This window comes from Antechinus flavipes, chromosome 3, assembly GCF_016432865.1.
Source record: "Antechinus flavipes isolate AdamAnt ecotype Samford, QLD, Australia chromosome 3, AdamAnt_v2, whole genome shotgun sequence".
In the NCBI taxonomy this organism is placed as follows: domain Eukaryota; kingdom Metazoa; phylum Chordata; class Mammalia; order Dasyuromorphia; family Dasyuridae; genus Antechinus; species Antechinus flavipes.
Window position 1 is genome coordinate 629,803,284 of NC_067400.1, and position 15,756 is coordinate 629,819,039.

General features: G+C 50.1%; 1 protein-coding gene across 2 annotated transcripts; it reads right to left on the bottom strand.

Annotated features, from left to right (window-relative positions):
• Nucleotides 1-1,329: 1,329 nt before the first annotated feature.
• KIAA1586 (KIAA1586 ortholog) lies at nucleotides 1,330-8,452 on the bottom strand. Of its 2 annotated transcripts, XM_051990155.1 has the most exons (3): nucleotides 8,363-8,452; nucleotides 4,124-4,344; nucleotides 1,330-3,556 (listed from the first exon to the last, which is right to left on the bottom strand). In XM_051990155.1, exons 2-3 carry the CDS (start codon nucleotides 4,274-4,276, stop codon nucleotides 1,364-1,366), a joined length of 2,346 nt encoding a protein of 781 aa, XP_051846115.1. In that variant the 5' UTR covers nucleotides 4,277-4,344; nucleotides 8,363-8,452; the 3' UTR covers nucleotides 1,330-1,363. The 2 variants fall into 2 exon arrangements, with proteins under 2 accessions (XP_051846115.1, XP_051846114.1); XM_051990154.1 differs by lacking the exon at nucleotides 8,363-8,452 and having other exon boundaries at nucleotides 4,124-6,385.
• Nucleotides 8,453-15,756: the final 7,304 nt, after the last annotated feature.

The window sequence follows — 15,756 nt, forward strand, 5'->3', positions numbered from 1 at the left end:
AAAATGCCACAGGGTTTCCACTGGGCCTCAGAATGTAAATTGACCCAGGGAAATGAAAGGCGGGGCCCAGCTCCAAGATATAAATCAAAAGACAGGTGGGGCATGATGGCAGATGAGTTTATACCCAGAGAGTCTTTAGAAGGTCAGGACTCTGATGTGATCAGCCAAAAAAAGGAATCACGTGGCAGAAAAGGATTACATGATCAGTCATCCAAAAAGCAATCACATGGCAGAAAGGGATTACAATTGGGGAAAATACAGGCATTTTAAACCAACAGGGTTGTGTCTAGTGCAAAAAGCTCCAATGTATTTGTCAGATGATGAGGAGAGATTTAGAAAGTGGTAAATAGAAGGGAATTAGATAGATTAACTGGTTGGGAGAAAGGGTTTGCTTGCATTCTTACAGATGGAGAAGAAACAGATGGAGAAGGAAACAGATGGGTAGCAATGAGCACCTGGAGAGTGACAGAAAAAGAGAAAAACCTGGAAACAAAGGAGAAGACCTAAGGACAAAATCTGCAGAAATCATTGGATTCCCTACCACAAGATGAGACTGTTGCAGGACTTGAAAACCAGGAGGAATCATTGGATTCTTTGAGATGAAAAATTGTTGAGTCTATTGCAGTTCTGCAAAACTTGCAGGAATTATTGGATTCCTGGCACATGAACTAATGGACAATAGATTCCTTTTCGACTATTCCTAGGACTTATGGACAAGTATAAATCCTCCTGTTGATTTATGTTATTTGTTACATCACTACTAGCCTGTGTTATATAGCTATATGCTTATGTAATTTATGTAATTATGTGTAATATCTCCCATATTGATGGATTTATGTATACCTGTTTTAAGAGTGAGACCCTTCAGAAACCCACTAATCTGATTTCCCATTTCCTTTGGTATTTTCATCTCCCTTCCTGAGACATCAAGGAGGGTGTGACCACCTCCTTTTTATGGTGTTTTCACTTCTTTTTTGAGCAGTCAGGGAAGGCATGATCACTTTCTTTTTTGGGGTTCTCACTTCCTTGAGAAGTCAGGGAGGTCATGACCACCTATGCTCTAAATCAAAAGAAAGCAGGAGATGCAGGATTCTTACAAGGTGCTAAGTCACTGGAATTGATAGAATAATTATGTACTTAATACTTACTAGAGTTCTACAAGATTCACACCTTTAAGAGAGAATATATAAGCTAGGAGCCTCAACCAGGATTGACTACAGGAGATTCAAAAAAATACACACACACACACACACACACACACACACACACACACACACACAAAAGCTTATTATAATAAATTATATCTAATATAAAGGAAGCATAGCATATAATTTATAATTCTTACTGAAATATACAATACTCTTTATTGTAAATTCCATGGAGCCAATGGATTTTTACAAAATGTTCTCGATGACTTTTGCCGAACTCTTGTATCTGTAGCCAGTCTATGGTTGCAATTTAACCATGATTTAACAAATGGAGTTGCATCCCAATCTGCTAATTCTTTTCCTAATAAATTTATTGTCACTAAATCAGACACATGATTTACTGTTAAACTATTTCTCACCCTCGTACAAATTATATTCATTAAACGGAAACCTCTTTCGATTTCAGCTGTACTGATGGCAATAGTACTAACAATCTTTTTAGCTTTCTGTATGGTTACAGGTATTGGAACATTGTTTGCTTCTATATTATTATCCACAAAATCACGAAAGTCATTTAAATCAATTTCATGTTTTAAAATTTCATTTAAGTGATGTACATTTTTTTCACCAGTTCTCCATGGTGAAGTTAGTTCTTCAAAAGGCCAAGTAGATGGCTCTAATAAATCAAGATAATGAAAAGTAGCTTCATCACTTCTGTCAGAAAAGAGACGTAAGTTCATGTGTTGAATTATATTTTCTAGAAGCATATTCCTAGGAAGAGCATTAAATGTGTTATGTTTACCAAATGGAATATCTTTATACTTGTCTGACTTCATTAAATCTTCAACTTGAGATTCATGCTTTCCAATACTAGTCTTCAATCTTTCCAAAGCTCTTATGGTGCATTTGATTAGTTTTTGTGCTTTCTGAATGTTGGTTGATCTTGACTGCAAATGCAATGCAGCTGAAAGCAATGAAAGTTCTTCAAGAATGTCAATCATCAGAGCAAGATCTTGCAAGAAATTAATGTTAGCCAATCTCTTTGCCAAACCAGAGTAAGAAGAAGAATGAGAAAAATGCATATATAATGTAGGATATGCGTGCCATACAGCAGTGGCAACTCGTAAACTACATGCTGCCCATCTTGGACCCAAAACTTGACCGATTTGAATAATTTCAGTTTCAAGTTCTTTAGCTACAGTTTCTAGCTCAGTTTGAGTTTTATTAGATTGGTGATAAATAGAATACATTTTATCCAGAAATATTTTAAAATAATTAACTTGTTTTATTTCAGATATTGAATCATCAAGCGATAATTGCAGTCGGTGATTTAAGCAGGGCCAAAAGATGATTTTAGGAAAATTTTCTAATAGCTTTGTAGCTACTCCAGACTTTCTTCCCAGAATTTTATTAGCCCCATCAGAACAAAATGCAACTAAGTTCGCTTTCAAATATTCATTATTGAAGCCGTAATTGTCTAACGTAGACAACAACGTATTGAAGATGCACTCTGTTGTGGTCGACACCAATTCTTTTAAAGCAACAAATAACATGACGGGGGCAGGTGCAGCCTGAACCGCACACTGAAGATAAATCACTAGAGTGCTCTTCTTTGAAATTGTCGATATCTCGTCAATGATGATGCAGATTTTGGCATTCTCTTCTACGATATTCTTAAATATCTTCATCTTAATTTCTTTTGCAATGTGTTCTGCTATTCTTGTTGCACTATATCGTGTCCGCAAACAATTGCCTATATCTATTCCATTTTTCTCTTGTAATTCTATTGCCCTCTCAATATCAGATAAAGGCCTATTACGTTTGATTAAACTGTAAACTGTTTTGAAAACTCTTACAGTAGCATCAATATTTTTATTATTTAGTCTATGTATTATATTTGAAATGGAGTCATTTGCTGATTCTTTTAACAAATTCTGAATTTTACTATGGGCTTTAGAAACGTCATGTTCCCTAATTTTTTTTCGCAGAGAAGCTTGCCTTGTAATTTTATTACTACCATTTGGAGTTATTAAATATGCACTCCATTCCTTGGACACATGGATGTGCTTTTCTGCTGTCACTCCTAAATGCCGAACTGTTGAACAATACTTACATCCTAATTTCCCCTCTTTTATTTCAAGCCATTTGTACTGTTCTGTAAACAGAAATGCTTGTTTTTTGTTCCAACAATCTGGGAGAATAAGATTGTCTATTTTTTCCTTTTGGGAACACGATGGTTGCTCTTCAATGACTAGTCGTTCAAGAGATTCAAAATTGGGTTCCATTGGTTCCAGTGCTTCATAATGATCCTCATTCCTATGATCATTTTCTGTGTCTGTCTTCACCTTCTTCACATTAAAAAAATTCAGTAGATCGCTTTGTCGTTTAGGTGTTTTAGGGAACATAATCTGAAAAATAATTTTATGTTAAGTTAGTAAAATTCATGATACTGTTTGAATATTATTATAAAAATTATCATAAAAATTCTGGCAATTTCTCTGCATAATTTTTGATATAACATGTACTTTAAGCTAACAAACTTGTATTTGAGTGTTTTCACGTATACTTTGAGTAAGTCTGGCGATTTCTTGTAAAATTCACTGTCAGTTTTTATCGTTCTATCACCAACAATAATGCCACACTCAGACTACAAAGAAATGCTTCATTATTGTCTGATTCAGCAAAGAAATCCCTCATGTCATTGACAAACAAATGGAAGAATGTAGTTCCAACACAACATTCATTGACATTTTCATCTAAATTAATGAGAAAGATTAACGTGAAATAATTTGTCCCTCAACTGGTCCATGATGCACATGACTTCTTTGCTGAATTGACCAATCATTTTCAAGGAGTGGAACACTCAAGTGTAATCTGCTTTCTTTGGGTATTCTCCATTGCTCTTATAAGTCCTGGAGGGAAGGTGGATCTGGGACTGAGACATCTCACCCAGGTCTCACTTGGGGGATGCTCACCTCACTAAAAGTGTTCTGCAGAGGGCCTAGGGCCTCAGGAGCCTGTGTTTCCTGGCTGCTCTCCTGTGTCTCTGCCTCAATTTCCCATTCTCCACACTCTCCTCTGCTGGGGTACCAGGGATTGTGCTTTGGTTCTTTCTTCTTGGCAGCCATGCCCAGGCAGACGCTCTGTGTCACAGCCAAGTCTGTGGCTTCATCCCAAGGCTCCTGATGGAGGGAATCTGAAGGAACAGGTAAGAATGTGTCATCAGCCACTCTCTCCCCTTTGCCTCCTAAGTTCCAAGCTCGGTAGTTTCCATCAGAGAGGAAGAACCTCAGTTTGGACCGGGGCACATGGAGATAGTCAAGGGGGAACTGGAAGAGAAAAAAATAGTAAATCATAACAGTAAATAATAACAGATCCCCACAATAAAATCATTTATGTGCCAGGGTCCTGTAAGGACTTACGAATTTCAGTGAAAGCAATACGCTCAACAGCAAACATATAACTCCTGATGGGCACAATGACAGTCACACAAGAGAATCTCAGAAAATCATTCAAATGAAAAACAACTTGACATCTCAGCTCCCAATACAAACCTTGGCAGAATAATATTTCTTGAAACAAAACAAAACTTGCTCTCAGTGAGCCAGAATAAGAATGATACTGGTCTATAACAACAAGAATGAAGCAGCCTTGTATGGGAAGAATTGAAATGAGTGAGGCCTCAGGGTAAGGCAGAACATGAACCTGACCACTCCCCGAGCAGCAAGGGCATTAAGGGAGCATCACCATGTTAACCGCACGGTTAACAGTCCAGAGGCACGGAAGTTTACGGACACATGTGCAATCACTGACAGCCTCAGGCTGATTTTGTGCTCTGTACTTGTTTTCTCATTGTCTTTTCCAAGTTCCTTGTACACATGTACGATCACTGAGAGACTCGGGCTGATTGCGTGCTCTGTACTCGTTTTCTTGTTTTCTTTTCCACGTTCCATTGTACACACACACGTGTGCAATCACTAGCAGCCTTGGGCTGATTATGGGCTCTTGTTTTCTCCTTTTTTTTTTCTCCACGTTCCATCGTAGACACACACATATAATCACTGACAGTCTGGGGCCGATTGTGTGCTCTATATTTGTTTTTTCATTGTCTTTTCCATGTTCCATTGTACTCACACATGTACAATCACTGACAGCCTCAGGCCGATTGTGCACTCTGTACTCATTTCCTCCTTTTCTTTTCCATGTTCCATTACACACACACACACACACACACACACGTAGTCACTGACACCTTGGGCCGATTGCGTACTCTGTACTTGTTTTCTCCTTTTCTTTTCCACGTTCCATTGTGCACACACACACATGTGTAATCACTGACACCCTCAGGCCAATTACGTGCTTTTTACTCATTTTCTCCTTTTTTCCCCCACATTCTATGTACACACTTGAACACCTGTAGTTACTCAAATACAAGTGATTATCCAGAACAGTTTACTCTGAGGCTGAATAAGAGAGTGCTCCTCTTGGCCAGTGTCCTCTCATTCACAGAAGAGGAACTGGAGCCCAGAAAATCCGGGTGTCTGTGGCAGGCCAAGAGCCCCAGATTCCTGACTCCCAATGCTACTGCTGCCTTCTTCGGGTACACTGTTTACTGGTTCTTCACCCCCACTCTAAAGTGACCCCACCATCCTGATAAAGAGTTTAACCCAACAGTCCAGCAGACCTTATGTACGCCATGTTTGTCTTTGATAGTTTTTTAGTCATGTCCAACTCTTCAAGACCCCACTTGGGGTTTTCTTGGCAAAGACCATTTCCTTTTCCACCAAACTGAGACACAGGGTAAAGCGACTTGCCCAGGCTCTCACAGCTAGTGTCTGAGGTCAGATTTGAATTGAAGTCTTCCTGACTCCAGGCCCGGTGCTCTAGCCACTGTACCATCCAGCTGCCCTTATTCTGTACCCTTAATCCTCTACCTCTCTATCGAGACGGGGATGGGAGAGAACACAGAGAAGAAATGTTATCCAATATTAAGGCTGATCAACAGCACTCCCGAGAAGCTGAGAGTTGATGAGAATGTGGTTACAGTATATGATGGGGAGCTGACAAACACCAGCCAGCCGCCTGATCTGACCCACCGACTTTTCCCTGACGGCCTTCTGAGCAAAGAATGGTTTTTTACATAATACTTTACATAAATATTTTATTTAATAGTGTAAGAACCATTCGTAGCTCACGAGCATCCAAAATAAAGCATACCGGCCCAGAAGTCATAGTTTGCCACTCCCAACCCCCACTCCACCCCCTGTATTCTGTTCTCCCGGTCCTGCAAGGCCTGAAGCAAGTTGTTCTGCTTCTCTGCATTTTTCATATTTGCCACTCCTGAAAATGAAAGGTGGTGCCACTGCATCCAGGGACCATAATTTATTCAGATGGTCCCTAATTGATGAGCAGCCTGAAGGAGGAGTTGCACCTTGTAATGTCCTGACTTCTTTATGCTCAGAGGCCCAGGGAAAAGCAGCCCAAGGGCCCCGGCCCTTATCTGTCTCATCCAATTAAGTCTCAAGGCCCATTTCAACGCCCTTTAAGCCAATACTAGCATGGGCTACGTGCGGTAGGGCCTTAGGAAAAGCTTGCTCAGCCTACACCGCGGGGCCCTGTGAAATATTGTGAAAACCAGTGAGGGGCGTTGTTGTGTCTAATTCCCCCTTTCATTTTTATTCTTTTTTAGAAGTGACGGCTCTCTGGCTGGAGAAGGGAGAAGAGACATGTTGGGAAATTAAAGAAGTCTAAATAAAATACAGCAATAAATTTTTCAAAACAAGACATCTCCCCTAATGCCAGAGTTGAAATGTTCTGGCAAGGTGTTCCTCGAACAAGTAAACACTCGCAATTAAGCAAATGAAGTCGCAAATTAAGCAAAATCTTTCCTATTAAGGAAAGAACACTTTCTTCCATGAAAGAGAAGTTAGTTTGGAGCATCATTTACATTCTAAGACTATAAGAATTTTCAAGTAAACATGACCCCGTACATTTTCTATAAAAAATAAAACAAATTCTCCCTCAGGAAGAAAATCATCTTAGCAGGCTATTTAAAAAGTATATTCAAAAGCTATGATTAATACTTCCTAGCTGTGTGACTCTGGGCAAGTCACATCACCCCAATTGCCTCAGCAAAAAAAAAAAAAAAAAAAAAAAAGCTATAATGAATTATGACAAATTCATTACAAGAAGAAGTCCAAAGGGTAAGGAGAAGGTGCCGTGGAGAGCCCATCAGGAAGATTCATCTGCCTGAGCGCAAATCCAGCCTCGGACACTTATTAGCTGTATGACCCCAGGTAAATCAGGTTGCCTTGCTTACCTAAGTTTCCTCATCTGTAAAATGAGCTAGAGAAGGAAATGGCAAACTGCTCCAGTACCTTTGCCAGGTAAAATCTCCTGGGGGAAGGGAATCACTGAAGATGACATTAGTAAGTCACATTTACTTATTCACAAGTAGGAAGGCGGCATTCTCAATGGAAAAATCAGAAATGATTGATTTCTGTCCAAACTCTTTATTCATTATAAAATATAAAAGTAACTCTGAGATGTTCTACCTTATTATATTATATTATTATTATGCCCATTATATTGGCACAAATGATCTTAACAATTCATTGCTGAGGGGATTCCAATGAAATGGACCAACTGAAAGAGTTGGGAATTGTTAGGAACTTATTGGAAAAGATGGGGCCAGCGTACGACGTACCAGTGTATGGTAAGAACTAGCAAGTGTTTGTGCGGCTGCACCCAGGGAGCCCTCGGGCAAAAGCACAGCCTTCGGAGGCTCCCCAAAGGAGGGCAAAGGCCCTTATACCAAAGTACTCCCAACAGCAAACTCTGGGGGAACCTTGGCCCGATGACGGCCAAAACCCAGGGAAGGGAGTCTGGCGGAGTCCCTCAGGCCTCGGAGGGGGCCAATGCCAGCCTGAGGCTGCATCTCCTGGCGGGGATGTGGGCACTAAGCGGGCGTTATCTCAGAAGATGGGCACTCTGTGCCCCTCTCTCTGGACGCTTCCTGGGGCCGTTCATCTGCCAGGGACTAGAACTCACTCGGGGAGTCCGGAATTCACCATAACCGGTGGCACCAAAGGCAAGAGCTCCCCTCCCCCTCCCAGAAGGCTAAGCCAGGGCCGCCACCTCGGGATACAAAGGGGGGGCCTCCAGAAAGGCCAGGACAGACCCCCCCCTCAGGGCACCTGCCGCCCCCCACTCACCTGCACAAAAGGGGCTGGGAACGCCCGCCTTGAGCCTCCATGGTGCAGCTCCCCTCTCCAGCTGGGAGATCACCTCAGGCTTGGATGGCGGAAGCCCTGCTCCTGGGGATGGAAACCAGGGAAAGAAAAGGGACCTCCAGAGGGTCCCCTGGGCCTAGGCCGGGCTGGGGCCTCCAAAGCGGAGGCAGCTCAGGAGGAAAGCGCTCCCCTGCCCCTGCCACAGGGGAGGATCCCTCGTCATCTGCCTTGTGACTTGGCCAAGCCAAGGCCAGCCCGGGATGGCACTGGTGGGCAGGGAGCGCCCATGGCGGGCAGGGAGTGCCTATGGCAGGCAGGGAGCATCCACAGTGGGCAGGGAGCGCCCAATGGCGGGCACAGGCTCTGGACCAGTCTTGCCGAGTAAGCAGGGATTTGGGCAGACCCTGGGGGGCCATGGGGAGGGGGCCCAGAGGCCGGGGGTCATCGATGAGGAGGCTGAGGGCCCGCTTACCCACGGACACCAGGTTCTCGTAGGTCTCCAGCATCACATCCCTGTACAGGGCCCTCTGGGCCGGGCTCAGGCCCCGCCACTCCTCCCGGGAGAAGGCCACGGCCACATCACCGAAGCTCACGGGGGGCTGAAACACGGAGCACAGCCATGCTCAGGGGGCCCGGGCTGGGAGGGGTCCCTAAAGCCGAGAATGCCGGCTAAGGCGGCCGGTGGCGATCCCCTTTGTGGGGGCAAAGCTCGGGCTGGCCGGGGGCATGGGCCGGCCCATCTCTCCCTTCTCCCGCCTTTAGTCCCTCGGGAGGTGGGGAACCTCCCCCAGCCCCCTGGGCGTTCTGGGCCCGGCTGTCTGCTCTCCCAGAGCAGAGCCTGCCGTCCTTCCAGAAGACCCCGGCAGCTCCAGAAGGCCACAAGCCATGGGCCCCTCGGGTCTGGGGCCCCAGGTTCTCCGGAGGTTCAGGTCACTGGTGACCCAAGCGGGGGAGGTGGCTCTCCTCTGGCAAAGGGGGGGCAGGGCGGCTATCAGGTTACAGCGCCCGGTCCGGAGGGCTTCGGAATCAGGCGTAGGCGCTGGAGGGGCTGGAGGGGCCGGGCAGGAACCGCGCCCGAGGCCAGGCTCTGGCTAGTGAAAGGCCTGATCCCGCCAGGAGGCACCAGCTCCAATGGGAAAAGTCAGTGGGGATCACGGGGCCCGCATGGGAGGGGCCGAGGCGGAGGGCCCCGGGCAGAGCCAGGCCACAACTGCAGAGGGCGGGGCAAGCGGCAGGCGCGCCAGAGGGCCCCCCCTCCCCGGGGCGCTCAGAGGGAGGGGGACAGGACGGCCAGGCAGGAATGGAGATGAGGGAGGGGGTGGGGACAGAGGCCCAGGGTGGGCTCTCCTCCTTCCCCCCCCCCCCCGCCCTCCCCAGTGCAGACAAAAGCGGGCTTGGCCACCCCTCGGCTGCCAGGAAGGTGGCGCCGGGCAGGGACCACGGCTTGGCCGGGGGGAGGGTCTGAGCCCTTGCCCAAGCGCCCCAACTCTCAGAGAAGGATCTGAAGCCTCAAAGCCTCCATAGGGACATGTGGCCCAGAGGGGCCGGGCCCCGCAGGCAGTAGGAGGCATCCCCGCTGTCCCCCCAGGCGGCAGCAAGGCCTGTCCCGGCCACGCAAAAGCCCAGAGGGACCGGCCAGGACCCGAGGGGAAGGTGCCAGACTCCCAGTGTCCCGAGGAGGCTCCTTGAGGCCGCCGTGTTCTGGCCTCTGAAGGCTGGTGCAGGGGCCGCCAGGAGGAAGGCGCTTTGTCCCGAGGGCACCGTGCCTGGGGGGCTGGCCGTGCTCCGCCCCGCTCCGCCCATGCTCCGCCCCTCTCTGCCCATGCTCTGTCAGGCCCCGCCCACACTCCGCCCGGCTCCGCCCGGCTCCGCCCCACTGAACTAGAGCCCTTTCCTGCCTCCTTCACGAGCTCCCCAGGGCCGGGCACAATGTCTGCATGTAGTAGGTGCTTAATAAATGCCAGCTGAGCTCGGATCCTCCTTTCCCTGGGCCTCATTGGGCCAGCCTAGCCCGCAGGCTCTCCCCAAGGGGCCCCACAATCATCAGGGGGCCGGGAGCTTGAAAAGGCCCTCGGAGCCCCAGCTCCAGGGAGCCACGCCCCCAGGTTCTGGGGCTCCGCCCTCTGGGACCAGTCTGGGGGGAGGGGAGGGCTTTGGAGCAGGAGGTGACTCACCTGGAGCCCGGCGGGCCCTGACGTCATTCCTCCCTCGGGCGCCTGTGGGAAGAGAGCAGAAGGGAGGGGCCGTCACCCCCGGGAGCGCCCCAGCTCCCCGTCCCAGGGGCCAGAGGGGCTCAGGGGCAGACGCTCCCTTCTCCAGGGCCTCTCCCACCTCCTTCCCCTCCCCTCCGCTCACACTCAGTCCGCTGGGACCAGTTATCCAGGCTGGCCCAGGGTTCAAATTCAGCCTTGGATCTTTTTGTCGGTAAACCGTTCGGCACCGGCTGCCTCATCTCCCTCATCTGGGAAATGGGGCTCCCGAGCTATCGGGACCGGCGCTCTCCGAGCCTCCCTCCCCCCCACCCCGGGCCGGGGACGGGACTTCAGGAGATCCCAGTGGGCGCGAAGGACAAGGGCTGGAGGACGCGGCGTCACCAACAGAGAACGACCGCGAGGGGGCGCGCACAGTAAACTGGGGACGGGGCCAGGCCCGACTCCCCAGCACACAGTAGGCCCTCTAAGAACGCAAATGAAAGCGCCAAAACCCTGACCGACCGACCGACCGAGCCTGGCGCCAGAGGGGCCAGGAAACCCAGCTCCGCCTTGTCCCCGCAGAGGAGCCCCGCAGAGGAGCCCCCGCAGAGTGTCCCCGCAGAGGAGCCCCCGCAGAGGAGCCCCCGCAGAGTGTCCCCGCAGAGGAGCCCCCGCAGAGGAGCCCCCGCAGAGTGTCCCCGCAGAGGAGCCCCGCAGAGGAGCCCCGCAGAGTGTCCCCGCAGAGGAGCCCCGCAGAGGAGCCCCCGCAGAGTGTCCCCGCAGAGGAGCCCCGCAGAGGAGCCCCGCAGAGGAGCCCGGCAGAGTGTCCCCGCAGAGGAGCCCCCGCAGAGGAGCCCCCGCAGAGGAGCCCCCACAGAGTGTCCCCGCAGAGTGTCCCCGCAGAGGAGCCCCCACAGAGTGTCCCTGCAGAGGAGCCCCGCAGAGGAGCCCCCGCAGAGTGTCCCCGCAGAGTGTCCCCGCAGAGGTGTCCCGCAGAGGAGCCCCCGCAGAGTGTCCCCGCAGAGGTGTCCTGCAGGGTGCCCGGGCGGGAGGACTTGGTCCCTCTCACTCCCTCCTTTGTCTGGGGGCCCCTCTGGTGGGGGGATCTGTGGAAACAAGGGGATTGAAGCAGAGATGTTCTTTTAAAGATGTTTTTAAGGGGATGGATATCCAGGATGGCAGCAAGAGCACAAGGGCACAGCACGGCCGAGGGGCCTTCGGGGCTGGCGAGGACCCGGGGACCAGAAGTCGGACAGCAGGGCCATCCTCCCGGTGAGAAATCTCTCCCAGGGCCTGGCGCACAGTAGGTGCCTAATGTTAATTGGCCCGTGTGTGCTTCTGCTTTCTTTGAGAAGATGGCTACGGCCCAACGGGAGGGAATAAACACTTGGGAAGCACCTGCTAAGCTGAGCACTTTACTGACTTTCCTGTTTGACCCTCCCAATAGCCTCCGTAATGTTAAGGAAACTGAGGCAAAAGGGATCAGCACCCAGTGGGTGGTTTTCACACTTTCTTCCATTCACTGACCAAAGCCGACAATTTCCCAGCGGTTTCATCAGAGGCAGCAGAGGGCGCCTCCCCCATCGGACATCCCCCAGCTTCCTCAGCTGTGAAACGGGGCTCCGAATGGCCCCCACCTCCCAGGGTTGTCGAGGGCCGTCGCTGTAAAGTGTGAGGCACACAGGAGGTGAAACAAATGCTGTTTCCCTCCTGACTTTCTGGAAGCGGATGGACACAGGAAAAGTAGAAGCCCTGGCCCAGCGGTCCCAGACCATTTTAACGGGCTTCCCTGTCCAGGCACCTAAGGCCGGGCCACCTGCTGAGCCGCTTGGTGAGGTGCTTCTGTTTATGCCTTTCTTGTCAATCCCCCCGTAACAGGGGCTGGGGGTGCAGGGGACACACGCTACCAAGGATGGAAGCGTCTACACTAAGCTAAGTGCTGAGGGACCAAATGCCACCTGGGGGCCGGTCCGAGGGCGGAGTTGGAAGGCAGGGGCTCGATGTGCCAAGATGGCCCTGATGCTCAGGCACGCTGTCCAGGCCCCTGAACCCCGGCTTGGAGAAGCCACATGACGTCGGGCTCACTGTCAGGGGAGAGGGGCCTGCCAAGCAGTGTTGGGGGCACCTGACAGAGCAGGAGCAAATACAGGGGTCCCCCATCAAGTAGGATCACATGGCTAGAGTGCAGGAGGCCGAGGGGACCTTCCTGGGGGTGGGGGACACATCTTGCCTCTCCACATTCTGTTCAAGCAGCTGAATGTCTGCCCCGGTTCCCACCAGGCCCGGCTTGAGCTCCTGTCTTGGACAATCAGTCCCACCATGGGCCCGCCCCCATTAAAGGGCCAGGAAGACTGTCCTGGCTTGGTGTCCTGGGTTTGGCCCAATGCCAGTCACACGGGAAGTGCCCACCCCCGGCCGCCCTCATCCTCCCACGGTCCCACCTCTCTTCCGCTTCTGCGCTTCCTGTCTCCTAGTCTGGGTCTCCCTCAGGATCAGTCCCAGCCCAGTCTGAACCCCCTCCCGGGGCTGAGAGGACTTGAAATAAATGGACTCCATGTTTGACCATCCTCATGGGTCTCTTCCATTCCTCCACTAAGACCAAGGACTCGGGCTGGTCCCAAGATCCTCCAAAGAGCTAGTCCGGACAGTATATTTTAATCACCAGAAATGGGGGCTCTAGAAAACAAGGGTATGCTTTGTCACCCCCAACTTGGGGGTTCTAGAAAGCACACTGCACACATCCACACCAATGTGCACGCACATATACATCTGTGTAATATTACACCACCTGTGTGCGCACACACCTGCACACATACACATCTCTGTCCAAGTACACACTCCTGTAAAATATACACCCACCATCTATGCATATACCATTGTTCATGCATACACCTCTGTGTAATATACACCCACCTGCGTATATCCACACCCCTGTGCAACATGCACACATCCACCTGTGCAGATCCACACCCCTGTGCGTGCACACTCACCCCCACACATCTGTGCAATATATACTCAACCACTTGCGCAGCGTCCTCCCCCCACGCAGGCACAACAGGAGCCCACTACTCTGGGGTCAGAGGCGGGGCCACAACCAACCTGACCCTCGATCAACTCACCCAGGATACTTATTAATAGCCTGCTGTGTGCCTGGCACTTAAAGAGAGAGCCCAAGGGTCCGGAGGTGGGGTAATAGGGAGCCACAGGGGGTAAAAGAGTTGGGCAGTGAGCGGAATGAAATGTTAAACAGCAGGGGGCCAATTCATGGCTAGGTCCAGCACTTCTCACGTGCCAGATGCTGGGGATGCAGAGTAAAAAAAGACTAAAAACCCATAACTGATGGGACCCCAGCTGGCAAAGGTGGGAAGCAGCGTCTCTGCGCATGTGCATTCTCATTCCACTTTCTTTCCTTTCCCTCCCCGTTACCCCCACAATCTGTCCCTTAGATGGAGGAGCCTCTTTGCATGCTCACTCTGACCCCCTCCAGGAACCGCTCCAGTCCCTGACCTCGAATTGTTGAATTTCTGCGCATGCTTACCCTCACGTCCTCACCACCCCGACACTCCACAGGGCCTGGGAGACTCTGCGCATGCTCAGTGTCACCTCCTTCGGTGGACGCTGTTCCACGTTCCGCAGTCATGCCCGCTGCGGGGCCTCCGCGCATGCCCAGTCTGCGCCCAAGGCTTCCCCTAGCCCTCTTTGTTAGGAGGTCCCCTCCCACTCAGCCCTCCACCCTCCAGCCCCGTCCTTCTCTTCCCCCGCCCCAGCCTCCGTGGGTGATGCCTACGCTGCTCGTCTTCCCTCCCCACCCGGCTCTAAGCCAGCACACCTGGCTCACCGGCTGTGCTCCCGAACGGCGGCCACGCAGCGCACACAGGCGCACCAGGCTGCCTCCCCCGAATCAGAGTCCTCCATGCCTCTGCCAGCCCACCAATCACGGGCCGAGCTGCTCGTCCCGCTCCACCTCTGCAGCAGGGCTGTGCTGGAGCCAGCTCGGGAGCCCGTTGTTAAATGTCCAGGCTGAACATTTAAAGATTGCGAGTCAGAACCTGGTTTGTGCTTTAGTCGGTTGTCCAGACTTTTAAAAGCAGTAGGGAGAATGTCGATATTCTCGAACTGAAAAGGGTATGGGTACAATTTCTCCCCGGAAAGCTGGTTGTTAAACATTGCCCAGCGCTCCTTGCCGGTAAGGCCAGGGCGCACACAGCCTGCTCTTCCTGCCTTTTGATACCGAACCAAGCCAGCCGTATTCTCCAAAGAACCAATCTGTGGCCACCCTCAGAGCCCCTGGGACTTCCATGTCTCCCTCACGGCCGCCCAGATGTCCAGGAAGGGGCTCCAAGGGGCCCAAGTCAAGCTACAAAACCCTGGCTTGTCGGTCCGCGTCCCATTATATTCACAGACCATCGATTGCTGGGCACCTACTGTGAGTCCAGTTCTTAGCTATCACAAAAGTGCTGCTCTAAACATTTGAAAGTATGTGGGTTTTTTTTTTTTTTTTCCTTATTGACGCTTTCTTGGAGTCCCTGGTTCAAAGGGCCCGGATATGTTTAGTCACTATTTGCATAATTCCAAATTCCTTTCCAAAATGGCTGTAGCATTTCCCAGCTCCACCAACAATGTATTAGTGTGCCTATATTTCTACAATTTCTCCACCACTGAATGGTTTTGTTTGCTTGTTTCTGTCATTTTAGCCAATTTGCAGCGTGAAACACGAGGTTGTTTTGATTGCATTTCTCTCATTGTTAGCGATTGGGAGCATTTTTTTCCTCGGGGTTGTGAATATTTTGAAGTCGTTTTAAGAACTGTTGATTTTCTCTGGATATTCATCTATTAGGAAATGGCTCCATATATGTTTTTAATTGTTTTTATGTCTTGGATAGCAAACTTTTAGCAGAGAAATTTTATACAAAGATTTTTTTTTCTTCATTCAACTACATCCCTTTTCATCCTAGGGGAGTTCATGTTGTCTGGGAAGTTTTTCAAGAAATCAAAGTTCTCGCTTTAATTTTTTGTAAATGTCTTTGACCAGTGACTAAGACTATATCTGCTCCCCATAGCTGGGAGAGCTATATTCTCTGTTTCCTTTCTCATTTTTTAACAGCATGTGACTGGGTGTAACTAGCACACTAGGTGGGGTTGGCAGAGGGAGACTGAAGTTATTGATAAATTATTCCCTGAGGC

Coding starts and splice junctions, on each gene's coding strand:
- KIAA1586 (XM_051990154.1), bottom strand. CDS start 4,504: ATGATTTACTATTTTTTTCTCTTCCAGTTCCCCCTTGACTATCTCCAT. Junction 3,557..4,123: donor TGCAGAACACTTTTAGTGAG/GTGAGCATCCCC, acceptor ATTATTTTTCAG/ATTATGTTCCCTAAAACACC.